General features: G+C 55.7%; 1 protein-coding gene across 1 annotated transcript in view; it reads right to left on the bottom strand.

The window, feature by feature from the left end:
• TNS1 (tensin 1) overlaps positions 1–21,864 on the bottom strand; it is a 65,541-nt gene that overhangs the window by 4,417 nt on the left and 39,260 nt on the right. The window contains exons 18-33 of the mRNA XM_054381062.1: positions 19,650–21,347; positions 17,183–17,263; positions 13,452–13,630; positions 13,036–13,174; positions 10,395–10,487; positions 9,532–9,567; positions 6,029–6,203; positions 4,751–5,610; positions 3,322–3,408; positions 2,494–2,625; positions 2,017–2,109; positions 1,451–1,528; positions 1,276–1,347; positions 1,028–1,196; positions 732–800; positions 351–383 (exon numbers count right to left, since the gene is read on the bottom strand). Of these exons, the coding sequence (XP_054237037.1) occupies positions 351–383; positions 732–800; positions 1,028–1,196; positions 1,276–1,347; positions 1,451–1,528; positions 2,017–2,109; positions 2,494–2,625; positions 3,322–3,408; positions 4,751–5,610; positions 6,029–6,203; positions 9,532–9,567; positions 10,395–10,487; positions 13,036–13,174; positions 13,452–13,630; positions 17,183–17,263; positions 19,650–21,347 (3,994 nt within the window). The remainder of the gene's footprint in view (positions 1–350; positions 384–731; positions 801–1,027; positions 1,197–1,275; positions 1,348–1,450; positions 1,529–2,016; positions 2,110–2,493; positions 2,626–3,321; positions 3,409–4,750; positions 5,611–6,028; positions 6,204–9,531; positions 9,568–10,394; positions 10,488–13,035; positions 13,175–13,451; positions 13,631–17,182; positions 17,264–19,649; positions 21,348–21,864) is intronic.

Raw genomic sequence — 21,864 nt, 5'->3', positions numbered from 1 at the left:
AGGACAGGAGGAAAAGGAAGAGCCAATCAGTGGGTCACAGGCCATCAGCACAATCCCTGGCTCTGCTCCATGAGCTGGGTCCCCTGAATCTGCTGTAAGACCTGCCAGTAAGGCAAGTTAAGCAAGAACCACGCCTGCTCCGACCAGGAATTTGGGGCTGAAAGATGTTTTCTGAGCCCCCAGAACCATGCTTGGGTGAAACATTCCTGTGGCAAGGAGCTGAGCCCATCTCACACATGGCCAGGAAACTGCCCTGCATGGGGCATCTCCCAGCCAATGCTCAAATACAAATGGAAGCCACCTCAAAGCAGCTAGAAGGAATCAGCTGGGAAGCACAGAAAAGTACTTACTTGGCTGGGCCATTTCCATCAGTTTTAGTCCACCTGCAAGGAGAAGAGGAGATGTGAGGGATGGTGCCTCCCACACCCCACAGAGAAACAGGGATATGATGGGGATCATCACACCAATGCTGGAGCGTCAGCCTGGTTTTGCAGAGGCTTGACTGTACAGAAGAAAAACTAATGCACCTCTGCCCCATCATGAAGATGCTTGGAGACACCAAAAAGTGAGCAGGAGAAGCTGATGTTGCCCCACAGTATCCAAAGGGACCTTCCATCCCGGCCCTCCACAGGAGGAAGGGGAACAGAGCAAAGACCCTGCTCCAAGCAGGCTAGAAGCCTGGGTGAGGGAAAGGGCAGGGGACACGTGCTACCGAAGGCTAGAGCACTCACTTTCGTTCCTGGGGGTCCAGGTCACAGAAGGTGACAGTGTTGAGGGGGTAGTGACGTCGGAAGAACAATCTGAAATACAAATCAGGGAACATCAGGGGCAGGGAGCTTCCACCTCTGCCCCACCACAGCTCAGCCTCACCAGCATAATGGGACACTCCCCATAGGTCTACCCTAGGATGCTTCAGAGTCAAGAACAAAGCCCAGCCCTTCCCATGACCAGGTTCATGCCATCCTAGGGACATCCTTCATCATGTTCCCCATCGGCCCCCCAGGGATGTAGCTGTTGGGACTCTTACTTCCTCTGGTTGTCGGTTAAGGTGATGCCTTGTGCAGAGACTTTGAAGTGGACAATGGTGGCAGTGGGCGTAGGGTCAGCCACCAGTGTCTCGGTGACAGCCTTTGCAATGGCTTGTGGGCCTGTTAGTGACTCCATCTCCACTGAATTGATGAAGAGAACATTGCAGGCTGGAAAGGGAGACAGCAAGCATGGGGTCAACCACTGTTCCAAGTTACCTTCACCCCGTGACAGCCCCTTTCTACTCACCTGCACCCTGTTTGAGGAGGTCTGTGGCTGAGTTGGTGGCAGATGCAGTGTCCTTCTTTTCCTCCATAGGATCTAGAAGACATAGGAAGGTTACTTGCTGCTGTCAGCTTGGATACCTACTCTATGCTTGCAGGATGTCAAAGCAGATGCAGTCGCACCTGGTCCTGGCTCTTACCTCGGTCAGGAATGACCAGCTTGCAGGGCAGGGCCAAGGGCATGATGGAGTGCTGGTACACCAGGGCTGAGAGACATCCTGGGAAGAGAGGGGAAATAGTCAGTGCAGGGCTGGAGACACAAGTTTTCCTGGTGTTAGGTCATTGTTGCCCTGGTTGGATGGGAACAGGCTTTTTGGTGGGTTTTTTCTGCCACATGGCAATTCCTCTTGAAGAAATCTCCATGCCGGGGCCACCTTAGGAAAACCTAATTGGGCAGAGATCCTCATGCAGTGTCTTGGAGCACGTTAGCCATAGGATAAATGGAACAGGGGAAGCTCCTGCCCTCCACCCTGACCTACAAGTGTGTGCAGAAAGATATGTACCTGTGCATACAGACACACCTGTGTGCAGTCATGAGTGTTCCTGACCCCAGAGACTCCAGAAGCCCACAGGACTTGGTTACACAGGGACAAGAAGCAGTAACACACGGGGGCTCTCCCAGACACCCAACAGCTCTCTTTTGACAGTCCAGCAAAAGCAAGTGTCTCCCAACCCCACAGGTGGGCAGTACACTGGAGGCACTCACCAAAATGGGGCTCGTTGGGGCATCCTTTTAGTTTCACACCCCGTGGGCTGGTCTCGATGAGGAAGTGCCTCACCAGCTCGTTGGTGATGTCTCCTGGGAAGAGACAAGATGTTCTCACATCAGACCCACCTCTTCAAACTACTCTGCAGTCCCAAGGGGATGCCCATGCTCCAGTTTGAGTGAGGGGTCCATGCTACTCTGCACATACTCCTCAAATCAGGTCCTTTGAACAGGGTCAACCCCAAGCCACACTCCTTAGTAGTGCTGGTGGTCTGAGACGGCTGTGCCCATTTCACTATGCCAAAGCCCAAGATACAGATGCCTCAGAGCAGAGGGTGTCCAGTGCTTCCTTGTGTCCCAGGAGGGAAGGGCTAGAAGGGCAGAATTCTGCCACATCAGCACATACCCAGCTGCCCGAACGCCCTGGCCAAACGACGGAAAGCATCTTGGCGTGGGATGGAGAGGGACACACAATACCTTTCTTGTTCTGCTGCATAACCGTGGGAGGTGGAGAAGCTACTTTCATGGCAAGGCCATAGGCTCCCCGGAAGGAGTGGCTGTCTCGAATGATGAAAGCTCCTGGCTCCCTGTCCTTCAGCAGTGCGATGGCTGCAGGAGAGAAAGGCAGGCGTCAGAGCCAGCATGGCGAGAGCCAACGTGCCCTCCCAAACGAGGTGTGGATGAGGATGGAGCACCTTGGTTCCATGGCCTCACAGCCAGGCATCGCAATGTTACTGATCTCCTTGCACATTTGGATGGGGGTCTTGAATGGGTCTGTGGCCAGACTGGGGCTCACCTCCCTCCCACTTACACTGCCCTTGAATGGGCAGCCCAAAGCACCCATTCCCACCCAGTCTAGCTCTGAGCAATCAAGCACTGGAAAACAGACATGGACAGAGACCAAATGCTGGGACCTTGCACCTGAAGGCACCTTGACCTCTCCTTGCTCTCACCTAAAATGACTAAAACAAGAGGTCACAGGATCACTGTGATCCTGTGCCCTCTTCTTTTAGTCACATCTTCAAGACCTCTCTGAGCTAGCTCAGTTCAAGATCTGGGTGTCTTGCATCCCAAACTACATGCCACAGGAACTGTGTTCCTCCACCAAGGGATAAGTTTGGGGAGCTCACATCATGCAAGCCAGCATCAATAGCCCTCTGCAATAGTCTGAGCATCCACGATCCATCTTCACTGCTAACCCAGCCCCTAAGGGATATCCTTGATAATATCTGTGATCCCAGATATTCCCCAACTCCTGACCATGGCTCATTTGACTTTATCCTTCATCCTGTGCCATCTACCCACCCTGCTCCCTGGAGATCTCCGGTTTATACCAGTACTTGGAAGTGTCCTGGACAAACTTGACATTGGCACGAGTCTCAGGGCTGATGTCTGCAAGGAAAGGAAGACAAGAAAAAAAGCTAAAAGATGCTGTATCAAAAACTCCATGTGAGTTTTTAGCAAATCTGCCACTCCTCTCACCCCCAGTAAATTGCTTAAACCTCAACCCAATCCTCCATATCCAGGCAGAATGATCATCATCTGGAGCTTTTGGAGCTGATGAGCATCTAAAGATAAACGCAAGTGCAAGGGCCTTGAAGAGGGAGGAATTGGATGAACATCTCTGCCACAGGGACAGATTAAAAATGGGAGCTCACCATTTAAAAGGGAGCTGGCTAGGTGAAATGAAAGCTGTCAGAGGAAAAAGGTATGTCCAGAGGGCAGTGGACAGATTCTCTGACTTCAGAGGACCTTCACCACTCTAACGTTCAAGATTTGGCCTGCCCATCATAAAAATAAATTCCTTATCTTTGCTGCATGTAGAGGAAGTGGACAAGTCAACCTGGGAACAGCAGCCCAAGCCCAACCCTGCCTCACTTAGTGCCCACCAATGGCACAGCCCCATTGGGAGGCAGTCCTCTGGCTGTGAAGCAAAGTGACAAGCACTTTGCTTGGGCAATGTTTCCATCCACCTGCTTTCCAAAACCAACCCAATAAACAACCCAGAGAGCCAGATAGCATCTCTGCTGGGGACAAGTTATCAGCCCTCTGCAATCTGGTCACCTTCAGAGAGGCCGGGGGCTCGCTCCCCTCCTCAGCTCACTTGCTAATTGTTACAGGATTTAATTGCTTATGCTTCCCTGCTGGGAAAGGTCCCCAGCCATGGCGAGTCACAGGGCTGGGGCGGGCGCCAGCCTGCCCACAAAGGGGTGCCTGCTTGTAAGCAAAACTGGCCCAGCAGCCGGAGCCACTTCTGTCCCACAGCTTTATTCCCTTGGTCCTATCAGCCCAATCTTGGCGTCAATAAGGTGTCCTGTAACAGGAGCCAGAAAAGGCGTTCCAGGCACAGCAGCACCCGGGGCACAGCAAACCATTTGAAACAAGGAAGCAGTGCCACAGCAGGGTCTTGGCGGGGTAAAGCCTGCTGGGAACAGGGTTGGGAGGTCAGCACATCCCCACGGCAGAGAAAAGCCACCTCCGGGTGCTTTGATCTCCCGGTACACAACTCTGGGTGCTGTTTACGATGATTCCGCGTCGGTGCTTTTCCTGTTTGGATTTGCCAGAAAGCGCAGGAAATAGCCCCGAATGCCGGTGGTGCCACCAGTTTGCAGATGGGCAGGAGGGATAAATCAGGACACAGCTACAAGCCCTTCCCCACCAGACAGTGAGGAGAAAGAGAGGAGAGCCCTATGCAGGATGGGGAGACGCTGGGAACTCTCAAGGCATCCCTTACCTGGCATGGAGAACTTGGAGAAGTCTGGCAGGGTGTGGGAGAAGGTGACGGCACCCCCGCTGCTGGGGCTGGAGAGGGGCGAGGACACCTTACCATTGACAGTGGCATAGTTGGGCAGACTGTTGGAGCGTTCCCCAGCCGACATCCGCCGCTTCTCGGGCAGCGTGGGCTGAGGTGTGGGGCTACCCTGATGGTAGGCAGCCGAGTCCGGGGAGGAGGAGTGCGGCGTGCTTGTGCCAGGGTAGTAAGCCGGCGAGACTGGGAAGGACGGCGTGGAGGGAGGCTGGTAGCCGGAGGAGCTGCTCTGCCGAGACACCGTTGGGCGCCTCTCCTCTGGGCTGGAGTAGCCATACAGGGGGCTGCCAGGCGGGAGGGCCGCTGCAGCTTGATGCCTGGCCAGGCTGGGGCTTCCCGGTGGGGCCACCAGGTTGCTGTGGACTGCCACTGCATGTCTGCCCAGCCCGGGGCTGCCAGGAGCACTGCTCATACTGGGGTTGACAGCTCTTCGCCCAAAGCCAGGGCTGGGTGGTGTCGGTGTGTTGGTAGCCACTGTCCGATGCAGGGTGCGGGGGCTGCCCGGTACAACGTGTGCCCCCACATTGACATGAGGCTGAGGCCGAGCCTGGGTGTCTGGCTGGAGGGCAGCTCGGCCATCAGGGTAGTCAGGGCTGGTGTATGCTGATCCCGGGACCCCACCTTGGACCATTGCAAAAGAGGATGGAGACGAGTTTTGATAGCTGCTGTGAGCAGAAGGCATCTGCGAGCTGACAGGGGACCGGTAAACATGCTCAGATGAGGCATGGGGAGGCGTAACAGTGCCATGAGGGCTGCCCTCAGATGGGTAGCTGCGGAGGGAGGCCCTGAGGAGAGATAAGGATAAGGAGGATTCAACTCCATCTCTCATTCCTGCTGCTGGCTGGCACCCTCCTGTGAGTGGCCCCCAAGGAAACTGAGACACAGCTGCTTGGTAGCTCAGAGACAATGGTGGGATGGGTTCTGCCAGCTAGAGAGTAGCACAAACCCCATCCCTCCTCCCACCTCAGGGGACAGGTTTCCAGCAAGATGCTGCTGAGACCCTGTGACCACCAAGTTACAATCAGTGACCCTGCTTTGTATCTTTGAGGCTGTGAGCCACATGGGTCACTGGGACCCCCAAATCCTGCATGAAGAGATAGCAGTCCTTGTAAAGGCAGGTTCAATGTGGGAGCAAGCCTGGGCACCAGGGAGGATTCAGCCCTGACCCCACCAGCCCCCAAGGACTTGCACCTACTGCCTTACCCATCCACGCTGTGAATGGGACTGCTGGTGGAGATGGGGCTGGGGGTGGTGAAGGAGTTGGTGAAGGTGCCATTCCTGGTGGGCACCTCTGGGCCTCCGTGCTGGGTAGTCGGCAGAGTTCCTCCTCTGCTTATTGTGGCTGTGCGGGCCACAGACTCGACATAGCTCCTGGGCTCTGTGACAAAAGAGAAGGGGAAATGCATGAGTCCATAGCTTGCAGACGAGGAGAGCCACACCCTTCCCAGTGTCCCCATTTCAGCCAACGAAGGTGCTTGGGCTGAGCTCCTTCAGCTACACATTTCCCACATCATTCTTTGCCCAGGGGGTGTGCAAAACCACATCTGCCTCATCTGGGCCTTTAGGTTGCTCCAACAGATGTTGAAGATCTCAGCCAGGGCACAGGGAGTGGAGACGTGACCACCACTTTCCCCATAGGGACTGTAACACACAGGACCACGGCCCCTTCCAATGCCACAGCTCCTCCACCCTGCTCTGAGTCAGTGTCCTTCCCCACCCGAGATGCCACACAGCACACGTCGTGTTCCCTGCTCATCCTCAGCCCCTAAAAATAGAGCCAGTGACTCTGCCCAGCCTGCGCTGACTCATGTGGGACTGACAACGATACCCTTCGGACCCTGCCCTGCAGGGCCCAACTCTGCCAGCCATCTCCAGAAGCAGACCAGAGAGCAGCTCTAGTTATTTCCACTGCAGCATCCAACACTCTCACACTCTCAGCTTGCCTTGAAACCAGAGCTCTCAAGCACAACCAAAAGGAGCAATTTTCCTTCGAGGCTGCAGAGCAGTCGTGTGCCAGGAGCAGCAGGCTCGGCTGGCCATCACCAGCCACAGCAGCCATCAGACCTTGCCCTCCCTTTCCCCTCTGCTTCTTGCTCCATCCAGGCTGCTTCTCATCCCTACCACCTCCCCCTTGCCAAAGAGGCACTGGAGGAAGGGGCTGCACCTTCAGCCCCATCTGCCCAACAGCTGTGTCACACCTCAGCTGGTAAGTGCCACCAACTGCCTCCATGCTTGGGCACAACACCCTAAGGGAAACCTGATGGCGTCAAACTCTCTGAGATGGGCATCCTTGCAGGTCCCTGGCTCCAGGCTGGCTGTGCCCGAGGCAGCTCCACAGTAGTAATTAGCATGACAAACATTTTTAGTCATAACAGCCAGGCTCCAACTAAGCCTGCCGGCTGACCTGCAACACCAATGCACAGATCCATGTTCAGTGCCGGATCAGGGGGTTGAAAAGAAGACTTGTCACATGTCCCCTTCCTTTCCCCACAGCATCTCTATGTCCCATCCACCTGCAGATAGGGAAGGAGGAGTCCATCTCTTGGCCTGATCTCCTTGCCCAGCCCTGCTCAACCATCTAAGGAAAGATCTGAGCCAAAAACAGACCGAGGACCTCAACACAAGCATCTGAGGCAGGACATGTGGCTCTGAGTGATGGGGATGAGGCACTGCTCAGGAGGACGCCCAGGGCAGCTGCAAGAAACTCCTTGCAGCTTAGGTAATTAAATTAATTTCACAGCTACTTACTTCCCCCTTCCAGTTCCTCACTCCAACTAAAATTAGCCAGACAGTGCATATGAGTCAGCCTGCAAGAGGTTAAGACCAAACACCTTCAAAAATGCCAGCCCCTCCTGCAAAGATGGGAGCTGAAGCAAAGCAGCAGCCAGGACTCAGAGAGGGGGCACAGCCGAGGTGTGTGACCACTTGGTTCAATACAGGGAGAAAAGAATAAAGAAAAAAAAACAAAACCAAAACCCTAGGAAGTTTCAGGCAGGATTCTTTCAGGTTGAAAAATCTGATTTTGCCTCCTGGTGTTTTCTTGGAAGAGGCTCCAGAAACTGGAAAATGGTGGGAGCACAAAAAGGCTGTGAGTCACCAGGGAGGTGAGCAGTTGTTTGGGAATCCCAAATCAGAGCAGGCCTGTGCTCTGGACACAAATTCCCAGCACTGTAACTGTACCAGGCTGTTTTAAAACCTTCTTGGAGGTGGCAGCCAGGCCCTGAGCTCCTGCACTGACAGAGTATCCCCCAAGCCCCAGCCACAGTCCAGCCATGTGGGATGGGATCTGCTGAGCAGAGCATAGAGAGTCAGGGATCCTCACGCAGAGTGCAGCTGGGTGCAGAGGGTGCTACACCACAGCTGTAAGCCAAAACACAGGTCCCTTCTCAGGGCTGAAGATTCAACCCCCACAAAAAAACATCACGTTATCCAAGAGGATGAAGCAGGGAAAGAGCCTGGCCACACAAGGTCACCAGACATCTTTGCTCTGGGTCAACCATCATGCAAGTGGCTGGTGTGCCACAGGAACCAAAAAATAGTGCAGCTTGAGCTCCCAAGGGTTTGGTGGGAAGGAAAAAAGAGACAACGTTTGGGTCTGTGGAGGCTTAAAGCTGGGCAGAAATGGTAAAGCCAGGGAGGACTTAGGAGGGAAACACCTGGTTTTAGGCCAGTTTTTCTTCCTCTAATGTACTCAAGAAGCCATAGCTGAAAAACCAGCTCTGGAAGCAGAACATTTTCTTCAAGCAAACACTTTCTCCAGTATATTACACAATGTTCATGTTTAGGGTATGTGCACTTTGAGGAACTCCCAGGGAGAAATGCTGATGGTTTCCAGGCCCACAAGAAGCACTGCAAACTCTCCAAGAATATCCTCTCCTCAAAACTCATCTTGAACACACAGTTCCCCATCCTGGCCTTGAGAGTCCAAAGTTTCATTGAAGAAGAAAGCAAAACCACTCGACAGCCGTTAGAGAGCAGGCAGCACTCCAGGGAATCACAGCCACTGCACGAAGCCTCTGTTCCCTCAGGAGACATGCCACCCAGAGACACAGTGCCCTCTCCATCAGCACAGACACTCTGGAGCTGACATCCCAGCTCAGCTCCATCTGTGACATCCTCAGAGAGGCTCATCCCAGGAAGGAGAGCGGTGGGGGGAAATTTGGGCGGGCTCCCAGTCGGTGGAGGATATGCACCGGCTGCCGGCGCTGCGCTGCTGCCCAGCTGACTAAGCCAGCAGCCTGCCGGTGGCCTCTGTGCCTGCTGACCTTTTGTGCTGCACTTTGGTTTATTTTCGCTCGGAACAGCAGTGGCAAAGCCAGAACAGGAGGGCAGGAGCCCAAAACTGGGGCTGATGCTCCCAGCCCTCCCTCAGGCTCATCCAAAGCAGCATGCCTACATCCCTGGTGTGCCATGGGTGAGGATGCCACCCACCAAGAAATTGTTCCCAGCCCCCATGGACAATCACCACCCAATGTAACAGACCTTCAGGTCCAATTTGGACATTGAGGAATTCAGTCACAACACAAGGCACAATGCTCCCATCCTCAAAAGTGAGCAGAACAGGCAGGACTCAGGCTCCTACAACCCTGGAGGCCAATGCAAGGGAAGGCTGCTGGCACAGAACGCCAGAGCCTGCTCTAAATAATGGTTCTGACAGTGGGAATGAGCAGAGGAGAGAGAGACAGAGAAAGAAAAGCCTTTCTTACCTTCTTCAGAATCACCACCTGCCTCCCCTTCTAGCTCTGAGATGCAGGGGCAAGGGAGCAACAGAAGTGGGCAGGAGGAAGAAGGCAGGTGTGAGACACAAAGAAAGATAAATTAGTTAAGCAGCTTTGCCTTACTCAGGCAGGGGCACACAGCCTCAGACACACACATGGTCCACCTTGGCATCCCAAAGATGAAGTTCAAAATCAAGGAGGCTGGTTTCAGATGGGGAAAAGGGAACAGCCCAGCAGGGAGCCACCACAAAGGGATGCTCCATGATGATCAGCTAGCACCAAAAAAAGCATCAGCTCACCCTTCAGGGCAGAGCAAGAAGGGTCCTGCCCATCAGACTCATCCAGACCATCCCCCCTGCTGGGCTCAGCTGGGTTTTGGGGAGATTATACTCAGCCCTGAGATGGCCCAGAAAGGGGCCCAGGGTGCTGAGGAGCAGTGAGGTCTTTTTTGGCTGGCTGCTCTGGGATGTGTCCTCAGGACAGCAGGGCCTTTGCACCCCAAGACAGCTCTCCAGGACAGAGAGGGCTATGGATACTGTTCCACCTGGCAGGCTCAGTTCCTGCAGAGCAAACCTTCTGCAGTTGTGCTGGGGAGAAGGGGTGGAGGGAGTGAAGGCAAGAAGAACAAGGACTTGCCAACGGGGCAGGACCCTGGGGTTTTCCAGCCTCCATCACTAAAGACCCTGCTGGGCTGAACCCTGCCAAGGCAGCACCAACATCCCCGCACCCTCACACACCAGACTCAAGAAGAGAGGCAGAAGTGCCTTTTCCAGACAGAGAACCCTTCCATAGGTACCTTCATGGATGCTCCCTACCTGAAAAACACCTGCAGCCCCTGTGCCCTCACTCACCTCCTACAGGATGCAGAAGGATCTCAGCTGGGTTGTGGGGTTTCAGTCCCAGTGCTGAAAGTGGAGTCTTGGCCAGGCCAGGAGGAGAACGCACTGTTGGCAGAGGGGACACAGAAGCATTAGTCCAAAAGTAGGAGGTGAGGCTTCAGAAAGGCTGGAGCTGTTGCTGCCCAAGGCTTCAGAGGCCCCATGTTCCACCCCACCTACCAGTTCCTATAGGAGGTGCTGGGAAGAGATGATGCCCTCACAAGAAGCAACACCCCGGGGCAGGGCACCAATCCCTCTATTTGTGAGAGGGCAAAGGGCAGGAGGTACATGGGAATGAGTTGCCCAAAGAGGTGGTGGAAGCCCCATCCCTGGAAGTTTTTAAGGCCAGGCTGGATGTGGCTCTGGGCAACCTGATCTAATGGAAAGTGTCCCTGTCAATGTCAGGGGGGTTGGAACTAGATGATCCTTGAGGTCCCTTCTAACCCTGACAATTCTGTGATTCTGTAATTCTGCGAACAAGCAGATTGTTGCATCACAGGGCAATTCCCACCACAGCGGACTCCACCTCCCAGCACTCTCCTCATATGAGAATGGCCCCACTATAGGCATGAAGCCTCCTTCATTGCTCCTGTTTGAGCAGCCATCCTCCCAGACCAGATCTCACCCTCTGCTGATCCCCAAATCTGGCTGCGCTGGGACTGTGCTGTCTCAGAGCAGCTCATGAGCCCCAAAAAAGGCAGAGTGGAACTGCCAAAGAAAAACCCTGCCCTCCAGAGCAGCTCAATGGGCAGGTGAGGATGTTCATGTACAGCATGTTCCCCAAGGGGTGGCAATGCACACGAGGTCTATACCTCTGGGCCCATGCGTACACACCAGGAGAAGCTGCATATGTACGTATGGCTATGGCATCAACGCATTGGCAGTTCAGGGTGACAGGTTTCATGGGGCAGGGTGGACCTCCCTGAGCCAGCTGTGCCTCCTCTCCTGCTTCCAGGTTTGACCCATCTCCCCAGTGCTACATTTCCCTGAGGGTGACCTTCAGGTCCCATCTCCCACACAAGGGACCAGAAGGCACATTGCTCCATCAGCTTTTGAACATCCCTGACTGGTGGTAAGGACATGGGGTCTACAGCGAAGCCGGGAGGCAGAGGGTGGTGGGAAAGCCAGACCCTCACCCCAAGGCCAAATTCCCCCAGCAGCCTGGGGCTGGAGCAGCTGAGCAGCCAAGTCCCTGGGAAACCAAGACAGCAACACCTTCCCTGGCGGGTGTTTGCTTTCCCTAAATCAGGTCGGCTTGCAGCCACAATGTCAGCTTGAAGTCGGCTTGATGTCAGCCTGTGCATCTGTTGGCTGACAGCAGGGTCCTCCAGGGGCCGGGAATTCCCCCAGGACTGCCATCTCCCCATGGAGGGGAATCACTCCTGTATCTCCCCAGGGGACACTTTGGCAACGCCTGAAAACTGCAGCTTCAAACTTCCCAGGCCTCCCCAACTGGCGCTGGGTAAGAAGCACTGCTTCTGAGCCACATCCCCAGCTGGGCTGTTCCTGTCACCTCTGCAAGTGACTCATCCCCAAAACAAGTCACTGTCCCACTGCCAAGGAGCTGCTGACCCCCATCCAGGGCCAAGCTCTCTGGTCCCCCAGAACAATAGGGCCATTTCCGAGCTGCCAAACACCCCCGGGCACTCCCACACTCCAGTCAATGCATCCCATAAGCTAGGGCTCATGCATCAGTGGGTTACAGGGGAGGAACAGCAACAGCACAGGGAGAATGGCTCAAGCCACATGGGCTGAGCTATGGGAGTCAGGGAATAACTCCACTGAGATCAGGATGTGGCATTAGAGGAGGATGCACCCAGCCCGAGCATCCTCAGCCCTAAACCATCCTTTAGCATTCAGACTACAAAAGTGTTTGGGGGCAGGGGGGGTGCTGTATTTTTGATGGGTTTCCCAGCTGACTGTCTGCTCCACTGCACTGGTCCAGTCCAAGTCCTGCTGGGTCAATGCGAGGCTGCTCTCTGGGGTTCATCGCTGGTGCCAGTCACACAAACTGGGTCCACACAAACCCACAGTGACTACAGAGTCAGAGTTAGTCAGAAAGGAGGCATGCTGTGCCAGAAGAGCAGAGACAGGTGGCATGCAAAGGACTAGCATCTTCCAGCCTTTTTCCCCTCCTGTCCCAGAAAAAGTTAGCAAGAAGCAGCACAGCACTGGGGTCTGCCCCAAGTTCCCTCCCGGTCTTCAGACCCTCCTACTTTCCCCTTTCTTGCCTACTGCTGCAGCCTCATTACCCTTCCTGCCATACTGGTATGAAATATGGGGAGGTGCAGGACAGGAACAAGGTGAAAGGATGCCATCTTTCAGACTCTGCCTCTCTCCTTATCCCACCTTGGGATTCCACCCAAGAAACACCCCATTGAGTGCAGGGTGGGAAAAAGACGACAGAAAGTTACTGAACATGGGGTGCAGAGGGCAGTGGGATGGTAATGGCAGTGTGGAGTGGTGGGATGCAGAGAAGAGCAGGATGGAGAGAAAGAGTGATTAACATGGCAGTGGGTGTCTGGAGCCCAGAGCTGTCTGACCTTTAGCAAATTTCTGGCTTGTCAAGAGCCACCCACCGAGCCCCTCCGCCTCCCGGAGCTGTAGGACTTACTGGGGTTGGAGTAAGGGGTTTGTGGTGAGACGGGGAAGGCCGGGATGGGGGGAGAAATCTCACCGCCGCTGGAGGGTGGGCTGGTGGGGGAAGCACCCTCAATCTCTTCAAAGGCTTCCTTGTAGCTGTGGAGGTGAGGCTAGGGAGAGCAGGAGAAATGATCAGTCCCATCCCTATTACAGGCACAAACCTCCAGGACACCCCAAGGAGGGAGCAGAGGGCTCAAAGGGAAGGTTTTCACATCCTCCCTGTTAACCACCACCACCACAAAAACATGATTGACCCCCAACTCTCCAGTATCTTGTGGATGCTAAAAGTCTCATACCCCACTCCAAGCCTTCTCCCTCCCTGGAGGTGTCTGCTTCTGGTCAGCCACCTCTCACCCAAGTACCACTCCCCATCCCACCCTACCACACCTCTTTGGGCCTCCCTCCAGGGTTGGCTGCGATGGTGCTGACCACCTCAGGCGAGAGGACAGTGGGGCTGCGGGGCGAGCTGGGCTCCGGCGAGCTCTTCTCATAGTGGCTATCACTGGGAGTCCGTTTACGGGCAGGGACAGCACTCTCCTCCGGGGCCTTCTCCCTGGACTGAACCCCTGTGGGGCAAGCACAGGATGGAGAGGTGAGTGAGGAGCTGCTAGCTGAGATGGAGACCAGTAGGAGATGCTCCAAAGCTCATGTGCCTCCCCAAGGCTACGTGCCGCAGAGGGGACTTTGCCCAGCAAAGATGGCAGCCTCAGCACTCACCTGCACCTAACCCCCAGACAGTACCAGCAGTTTTGAGCTGCAGTACATACACCCTATAGCAGTGGCTCAGGAGCAAGCAACAAAGCATGGCAGGGTTGTGGCTAGTGGCTGAATATCCTCACCAGCCCTCCCAAGCACCATGAGACTTCGGTTTAGGGACACCACAACCTAGCAGCAGGTGCAAGGGGCACCACTGAGCATCCCAGCCAGCCCAGCCCCACAGAGCAGGAAGTGACCAGGACCTCCCACCAGCTTCACAGTGGTAAAAAGGGCTGAATCCCCCAGCACTGGGGCAGCCACGTTCGGCAGCCACGTGCAGCTGCATCTCCCACAAACAGATGTGGCTTCAATCACAGCAGTGGAAAAAGCCTGGTTTTGTGAGTCCTCAAGGCAGAGGGAGCACCAAGGCAGAGGGAGCACCAAGTCAGAAGGACCCCAACACAGGGATGTTGCAGGGAACTCAAACAAACCATTGCTATCTCCTGTCCCCAGCACAAAGCTTTCCTGAAGGGGGAGATTGGCATCTCTTCTCCATTTCCCCTCCAGATCTCCTACCCCAGGACCACAATTCACCAGTGCTCACAGCCTGGGGTAAAGAAGGGATTGATCAAGTCACCACAGAAGAATGGGTTTCTCCAGGCTGTCAGGGTCTGGCAATCCCCACGAGCTGAGATAAACCCCAGGAACGGGGACAAAGCCAGCACAGGGCAGGAGGGTGCGGGGGTGCAGGGATGAGAGTTGTGACTCCAATTCCCATCACCCATTGGGGCCAAAACACAGTCTCTGCCCCACCTCGCCTGACAAAGAGGTGAATTAGGGCTCAGGGGTGATGATGCCAGGTTCAGAGCAGGGGAACCACGCAGAGTATCACAGGCACAGCTGAAATCCCTGCAGGACTCCTGCTCTTCCCTGGGACCCACCTTTCTTGCAGAGCTGGGGAGCATTCACGCTCCCCTTGGCCAGCACACTGGAGAAAAGAGAAAAATAAAAAAAGAGAGCTAGGAGAAGGGGGGAAAAAAAGGAGCCGGAACCATGCTCCAGGAAATGCACTTTTCAAACACCAACTCCTTTCCCACGGGCTGGCGGAGGAAAACCAGCCATCAGCTGCTTCCCCTCACTCCCCAGGGCTTGGTGCAGGACCCACACCTCACGCCTGTCGACCTCCCCTCTTCACCACTCCGACACCCGCACTAGAGCTCTCTTGGCCCTGGGGAAAGGGCTGGAAGCACAGGAGGAGGGAGGTGGCCTGGGTGCATTTCTAAATAACCAGCCCAGTGAACGGCAACAACAATAAAATCGTGGCTCAGAGGGGAGAGGCGGCCGGGCTGCGAGGCGGGGGATGCGAGCCAACGGGGCTGGCTCCAGCCGCGGAGGCGGCCTGGAAAATTCCACTAAGAGCAGCTTTGAAACATAACTCCCGATCCCTTCTGCAGGTGCTCACAGGCGTGGGGGACGGCCATTAGAAAGGGCTGTGGAAGGGACAAGGGGATGGAGAGGGTCCCTGCAAAGCCGTCCTGCAGGCATGCATAGCATCGTGTAAGGCCACCTTCTACCTTTTGCCCTGCTCTTCAGTTCAGGGGAACGAAGCACTTTAGGGAGAAACAAAACGTTGGGCAAAAATAAAGCAAACTCTCATATTTTCTTTTTGTCTTTCCACTCTGCGCATTTTAGGGTGTCCTGCACGGTGCATGAGCATCACCAGGAACATCCTCTGGCCCATCCCAAAGTGAGCTGCAGCAACCAAACACTATGGAGAGGCAAGGACTGGCTTCTCCAGTCCTGCACGCCTGCTTGCTTTGCATTTTCCATTTGGGAAGTACAAACAGCAGCTTGCTGAAGCCCAGCGATCAGTGTACATCACACATCTGCAGTGTGGGACCCCCTCTCTCCACCCCTGGGGCTGCACATCACCCAGCTACAGGGTGCTGGATCTGGCCCTTTGGGACACTCAGGAGCTCACCAGGCTTTGGCTGCTCCACTCCTCTGACAGAACGTGGCTGGGGCCACAGGGAGGGGAAGAGAGGGGAAAAAAGGGACTCATTGTTCAGGGGTGGAGAGTGGGAAACTTCATGGGCTGCCTGGAGCAAAAGCCTGGAGAAACTCAGCTCTGAGCACGGCTCCCCCAACCCCTCGGGTGATTTATGGGCTGGAAACTATGCTTGAAAAACAAACTCTCCTTTCCCCCATTCATTGTGCCCCCTTGACAGATGTACAACCTGCCTTAGCCACAGTACCACTGCTGGCCCTCCAAGGATGCCCTGCGTGGCTGCAGGACGGGGTGTTCCCCATCACAAAGGGAGAACAGCACCCTGCACCCTGCTCCCCACCTTCACCCCCACCACCCCTGGCACTACCACCCCTTCTGCTGCCTATTTATCTCCTTAACCTGGCAGCAACCCTCTCCCAGCAAGTCTAACAGTCAGGGGAAGGAAACAGAAGGGTTTTAAACTCAGGTGGTTTTGTGCCTCGGGAGACAAGTTTCTGGGCCAAATCAGGAGGAAGATGCTTTTGGGCATGAGATGCTGGAGCTACTGCCAGGCAAGAGCCAGGCAATGCTCCACAGTGGAGAGGAGAAGGCAAAGATGCATCCCATGGCTCTCAAGATGTTGGACCCAGCAGCTGAAGCCACATAGAGACACACAATGCCCAGGGAAAAGAGAGATGCAAAGTCGCTCCCTGCCTGCATGAGGAGCAGCAGCAGACATTGCCCTGTACCACTCTTCACCAGAGCCAAACTCAACCCACTGGTCACAGACAAGTCTTTTGCTCCCCTCCTCCCAGGGCACTTCATTGATGCAGCCATCCATGTTTCAACCAAAAACGAGTACAGCCAGGGGCCTTCCATCATCTGCAGAGAGACCCATGGGAGAAATCCCTTGGACTGAGGCAGATGAGACCCTGCCAGGATGAGAAGTGGCTAAACCAGGGGTCTGTAGAGCTGCACCCCAGCCCTTGCTTCTTCAGGGGGTAAGCCATGGCCAGGGGAAACCTTGGAGGTGATGGAGCAAAGGTCCAGATCTGGCCCAGCAACAAAACCCACAGAGAACAGTGCCAGGCTTGGATGAGATGTAAAACCAAGCATGGGAAGGGGAGTCTGTAACCAGGGGTTTCACCATCATCAGAGGAGGTGAGGAGGTGAAGGGGGTCCCTGAGCATTGCCCTTCTGAGAAAGGGGATCAAGCCTGCATGGGGAGAGTGTGTTGAGCTTCCCTGCATCACACATCCATGCAACACACAGAGCACACAGCATGCAGGGACGGGGGAAGAAGGAGGGATGAGAGGGAAGGAAGGAGAAAAGAGAAGGGAAATGGAAGGAAGGATAAGAAGGGAGAAAAGGGGTGGAAGGAGAAGGATGGTTGGGAAAGGATAGAGGACAAAGGAGGTAGGTGAAATGAACAAACCAGAGGAGAAGGACCGTTGCTGGTTCAGAGGACGGGGGACTTTGGTGCTCTTGTTGAGTTCCCTGAGCCTGGCGTTGTACTCTGCCAGTGTACCATGATGGGGAGTGTAAGGAAGGTGAGAGGTCACACAGGACAGACACAGTGCCCCATAGGGAGAGGAAGGGGCAAGACAGGACAATGTCACAAGATACAATAGGAAGACAGAAAGAGAAAACAAAAGAAAGTATTAGATGGGCTTCGACACATAAATTTGGAGTCCAAGGAAGCTCAGACTCATCTTGGAACTGCTTTCCCATCACCCAAACTGCCTGTCTCCAAGCACTGCTTAAACCCATGGGGAAACCAATAGTGACTTCGAGTCACATGTGGCTTTTTGCAATGCCATAAATGCCCATCACTGTCTCCTTCAGGATGGCACCATGCAGGTCTCCTCAATCGTAGGATGCCCAGGGCTGGGAAAAGAAGGGATGACCCCAGATGCCTTGCTGGGAGATGATGAGGACTTGAAGAACTGCAGGACTGGCTCCTCCTCTGGGGACACCAGCACTGCCCTGTCCCATCTCTTCCCGTCCAGTGGGAAGCAGGAAGAGTAGCGCTTCCCCGCCGGGAATGGAGGAGGTGTGAGATGCTCCTCGTAGTTCTGCTGGGACACACAGTCAATTTATAGCAGTGGGGAATGTAAACAAACCCATCTGTGCCTCACCATCCCCTTCAGCTGTCCCCTCCCAGCACTGGCTTCAGGACACCTCGTTCCTGCTGGAGGTCAGGCTGCCTGCAAGCACTGTCTCTGCCTCAGCACAGACGTCCAGGCTCCAGCAGGGACATGTGGCCACAGGCTGGAGGCCATCCTTGGGCAGCCTCTCCTCTTCTGAAAGCCCAGCGGCTGCAGGGGAATGAGAGTGACCCCAGTCCAGCCTTGAGAACCTGACCCCATCATTGCAGGGAATGGATTTTTTTGGTAGACACCGTTCAACATCCATTTCCCACCCACTACAAATACTGCTCCTTCTCTCCTGAGGGCTCTCCTCCTTTCCACTTCATTTCTTCCACTCCATAGCTGGGAGGGAGGATTTGCTCCGTATAATATTCAGTCCAGACATGCACCACAGTTTGGGCATCTGTTCTGTCCTTGCGTTTGTTCAAACCCTCTGCACAAGCCCTGAGTCTCTCTGCAGATCTGGCCTGGAACACTGAGGTTGAATCCAGATGGATGTAAACTGCTCCAACACCTCTGTCACCCACCTTTGCCCCATTGCTGCTGCTGGCACCCCTCCTGCCCTCTGCCCTGGTGCTGCAGTGACTCAGCCTCTATGCCTGGGAGGTTGGTGCTGTTGGATTTTTCCAGTCAAGCCTTTTCCCCCTCCCTCTAATGCCGGGCGAGTTTCTGGACTGAGCACAGAGCTGGAAGGGATACAGTTGCCAAGCCTCAGCATCACGAGCTGGCCCTCAGCCTGGCCACTGCCCCAATCCCTTCCCAAATGTCACTCCACAATTCAACTACAGCCGAAGCAGTGGAGAAGGAAGGCATCCACAGGCCCATGGCACCACCCTTCTGGGAGACTGGGAGCCTCTGTGTCCCCAGAGACCTTGAGCCAGAGCCATGGGACAGCAGAGAGTCAAAGGACACAGTTTCACCTCTATGGCACAGGGCAAATGTCTTCATCCAGCCATGGCACCACTACTCAGCACTGCACCCAGCCAAGCGTTGCACCAAAGCCCTCTGACAGGGGTGGGAAAAGCTTTCTCAGACTGACCATCGTTTCAAGGCCAGGTCAAGCTTCAAACCACCTGGGGTGAATGAAGCTGGCTGGGCCACTGAGGCAGAAGGCTACTGCCAGCCTGCACACACCCCCCTCCTCTAGCAGTACCCCAGCTTCCTGGGTAGGAGCTCAGAACACCAAGCCCAGTATGCTGGGGGGAAAGCAAGGGCTGAAATCAGGGAGCAGCCCAGGTAAATTAAAAACTAGGCAAGCATTCTGCTGGGACCTTACACCGGAGCATCATGCCCAGGCAAGGAGAGCCTCATGTCCAAAAGGTGGGGTCCAGGCTGGACACCCTCAGCCAGAGGTGAAAACATCTTCTCAAACCGCACCATATTCTCCCCAAAAGGGAGAAATCCCCTCAGGACCTAGCACATGGCCCTGCTTCAGGAGCAGACCAGCCCCATACCCCAAAAAGGTGAGGATGGAGTGGCCCATACCCCTCAGCCACCCCTTCTCACCACTCTGGGTGATGCTGCTGCAGATGTCAAGCTGCAAGAGAGGATCTTGGCAAAGGAGAGCAGCACAATTGATCCTCTGCCCAGCATGCCCCCACGGCGGGTGGCTCTGTCCCAAGCCTGAATGCAACACACACAAGGAGTCGCTACATCTCCCGTTCCTGGTGTCACTGTGCATCCCACCCCTTTGAGCTTTGGTTTCTCAAGACACAGGCACCCCCATTTTCCCAATTAATCAAAATGTCCTACCTGCCACTCTGTGGGCCACCAGGCCCTCCAGATTCAAGGGCTCTTCTGCCGACCTCGACAGGTCTTCATAGCTCTCTGGTCCCTTGGGGGGCATCTGAGTTTGTGCTGGGATGGTGGGGGAAGGCGGAGAAGAGACAAGGAGCTGCTGAGACCCTGCAGGGCTGTAGGAGGTGCTGTGCAGGGGGATTCCCATTGGCGCTCCGGCTGGGGAATGGCTGTAGCTCCTTGGCTCTGGCACTGGGGCCGACTGGTAGTTGTAGGGCAAATAAGTTTCCCGGTACTCATGCACCCCATAGTCCGGCTCCCTGGGAGAACAGGCTTTGCCCTCAGGCTCGGAGACCACAGGGCTCACAGAAGTGCCAAAGGACCTCGGTTGGACCACCTGCGGAGTCGGCCGGGCGTAGAGACCAGCAATGGGCTGGGCTGAGAGGGAGGAGTGCAGGGATCCTGCTGGCTTATCCTGTCGGGAGGCAGTGGGCACGCTCTGTGACTTGTGGATGGCGGGTGCAAGGTCCAGCATGAGGACATCGAGGGCTTCAATGGACTGCTCAATCTCCCGTCGGGAAGGCGTCCGGGGGAACTCCGGCATGCTGTGGCTGTGCGGAGGCACCAGCTGTAGTGGGCTGGGCTGGGGGCTGCAGCTGGAGACACTGGGGCTGTGGCTCTCCACACCACTTTCCTGTAGCCGAGAAGGTGGCCGACTCCCTCCTTGCTGCTGCCAGGAATTCAAGCCCCTCTGCACGGCCTCCCGGCTGCTGGTGCTGCGAGCTGGAGCCTGGGGCAGTACTGGGTTCACATCGTACTTGGCTGTGTCCATCGCTGGGAAGGACCGGGAATGATAGGTGCCAGAGGGGTCATAGCCATACAGGTAGGACTGGGAACTGGGCAGTGGCTGAGGCTGGAGCCAGCCTGGGGTGTGGGAGCCAGGCGGACGCTGTGGATAGCCAGCCAGGTGGTCCTGAGCAGACGCTGAGGGCCGCAGGGAAGGCAGCGTGTCACGGAGGTGGTGGCCTGTGAGGGTGTTCTGGTTGTTGTAGGGGTAGCCACCATTGGAGAGCAGCTCACCATCATACAGCCCCTCCTTCAGCAACTTCTCGGTCCCGTTGCAGCTCGAAGGCCCATTGGGCAGCGAGGAGAGGCTTCCCACCCGGGGAGCTTCCTGGTAGCCAGCCTCGCTTGCAGTGGTGGTGCCATCCAAGGAAGAGAGCGTGCCCAGGCTGCCCACACTGTGCCCATCCTGGTTGGGCAGATCATCATCCAATATATCCGTCTCCCGCTCAGCCACCAGTGTCGCAGCATTCCCATTAACATGCACCTGAGCTGGCACCACATGGCGGCCTGGCATGGCGGTCAGGCGTGCCGGTACGGGGCCGGGCAGGTGGTTGTGCATGGGTGGGGCACTCTCTAAGCCAAAGCCAACAAGGAGACGATCCAGCTCCCGCTTCTCCTCAGGGCTCAGCACCGCCTGGCCACCAGGCGCCCCAGGCACCGCCGGCTCATCGGTCCGGTCAGTCTTGGTGGAGGCAGTGGAGTTGCCCGAGTCACTGCTCACCGAGAGCGTGTGCTCAACGTGGTTGGGCGCTGCTGGCAGCGGGAGGCGAGCAGCATTGATGGCACCAGTGCTGCCGTGGAGGGAGTCTTTCTTCTTCACTTTAGCGTAGAGGCTCCCGTCCAGGGGCCCTTGTGTGTGCCCAACCTCTGCAAGGGGAGAAACGAACACGAGATCCCAGATCAATTCCTGGCTCTCTGCAAAGAGCTAATGGGTCCCATTAGCCGGTGGTTTCGATCTCTTCTGTGCCGCTGGAACGCTTAACAACCAGCATCGCCGTCTCCTCGGCACCCTCCGCAATCCCACGGGCACCACCATGCAGAGACGCTGGAGCCAGACTCCCACCCCATGCTCATGCTCCCACAGTCCCACATCCTGCACACCGTCCTGCCCTGCCCTGCAAGCATCACCTGCTCCACTGGGATTAACCAAATATCCCATGCTGGTTCCAGGCATCATTTCTGACCATTACCCTTCGTGGCTGGCGAGGGCCTGGCTGCCCATGCAGGTGGCTCCACAAGGCTCTGCTGGTCCTGCAGGGCCACAAGGCACCAGGGAGGGTATGGGGAGATGCACCATGGGCTGTAGAAGGACAGGCAGAGGCAGTCAGGATTTGGCCTCATAGCTCTGCATGTCTCCAACTGTATGGATGTACTCAGCCCACGG

This window comes from Indicator indicator, chromosome 5 (assembly GCF_027791375.1).
Source record: "Indicator indicator isolate 239-I01 chromosome 5, UM_Iind_1.1, whole genome shotgun sequence".
NCBI classification, from domain to species: domain Eukaryota; kingdom Metazoa; phylum Chordata; class Aves; order Piciformes; family Indicatoridae; genus Indicator; species Indicator indicator.
Note: the sequence above shows the minus strand (reverse complement) of the source record. Positions and strands in the feature narration are given on the sequence as shown.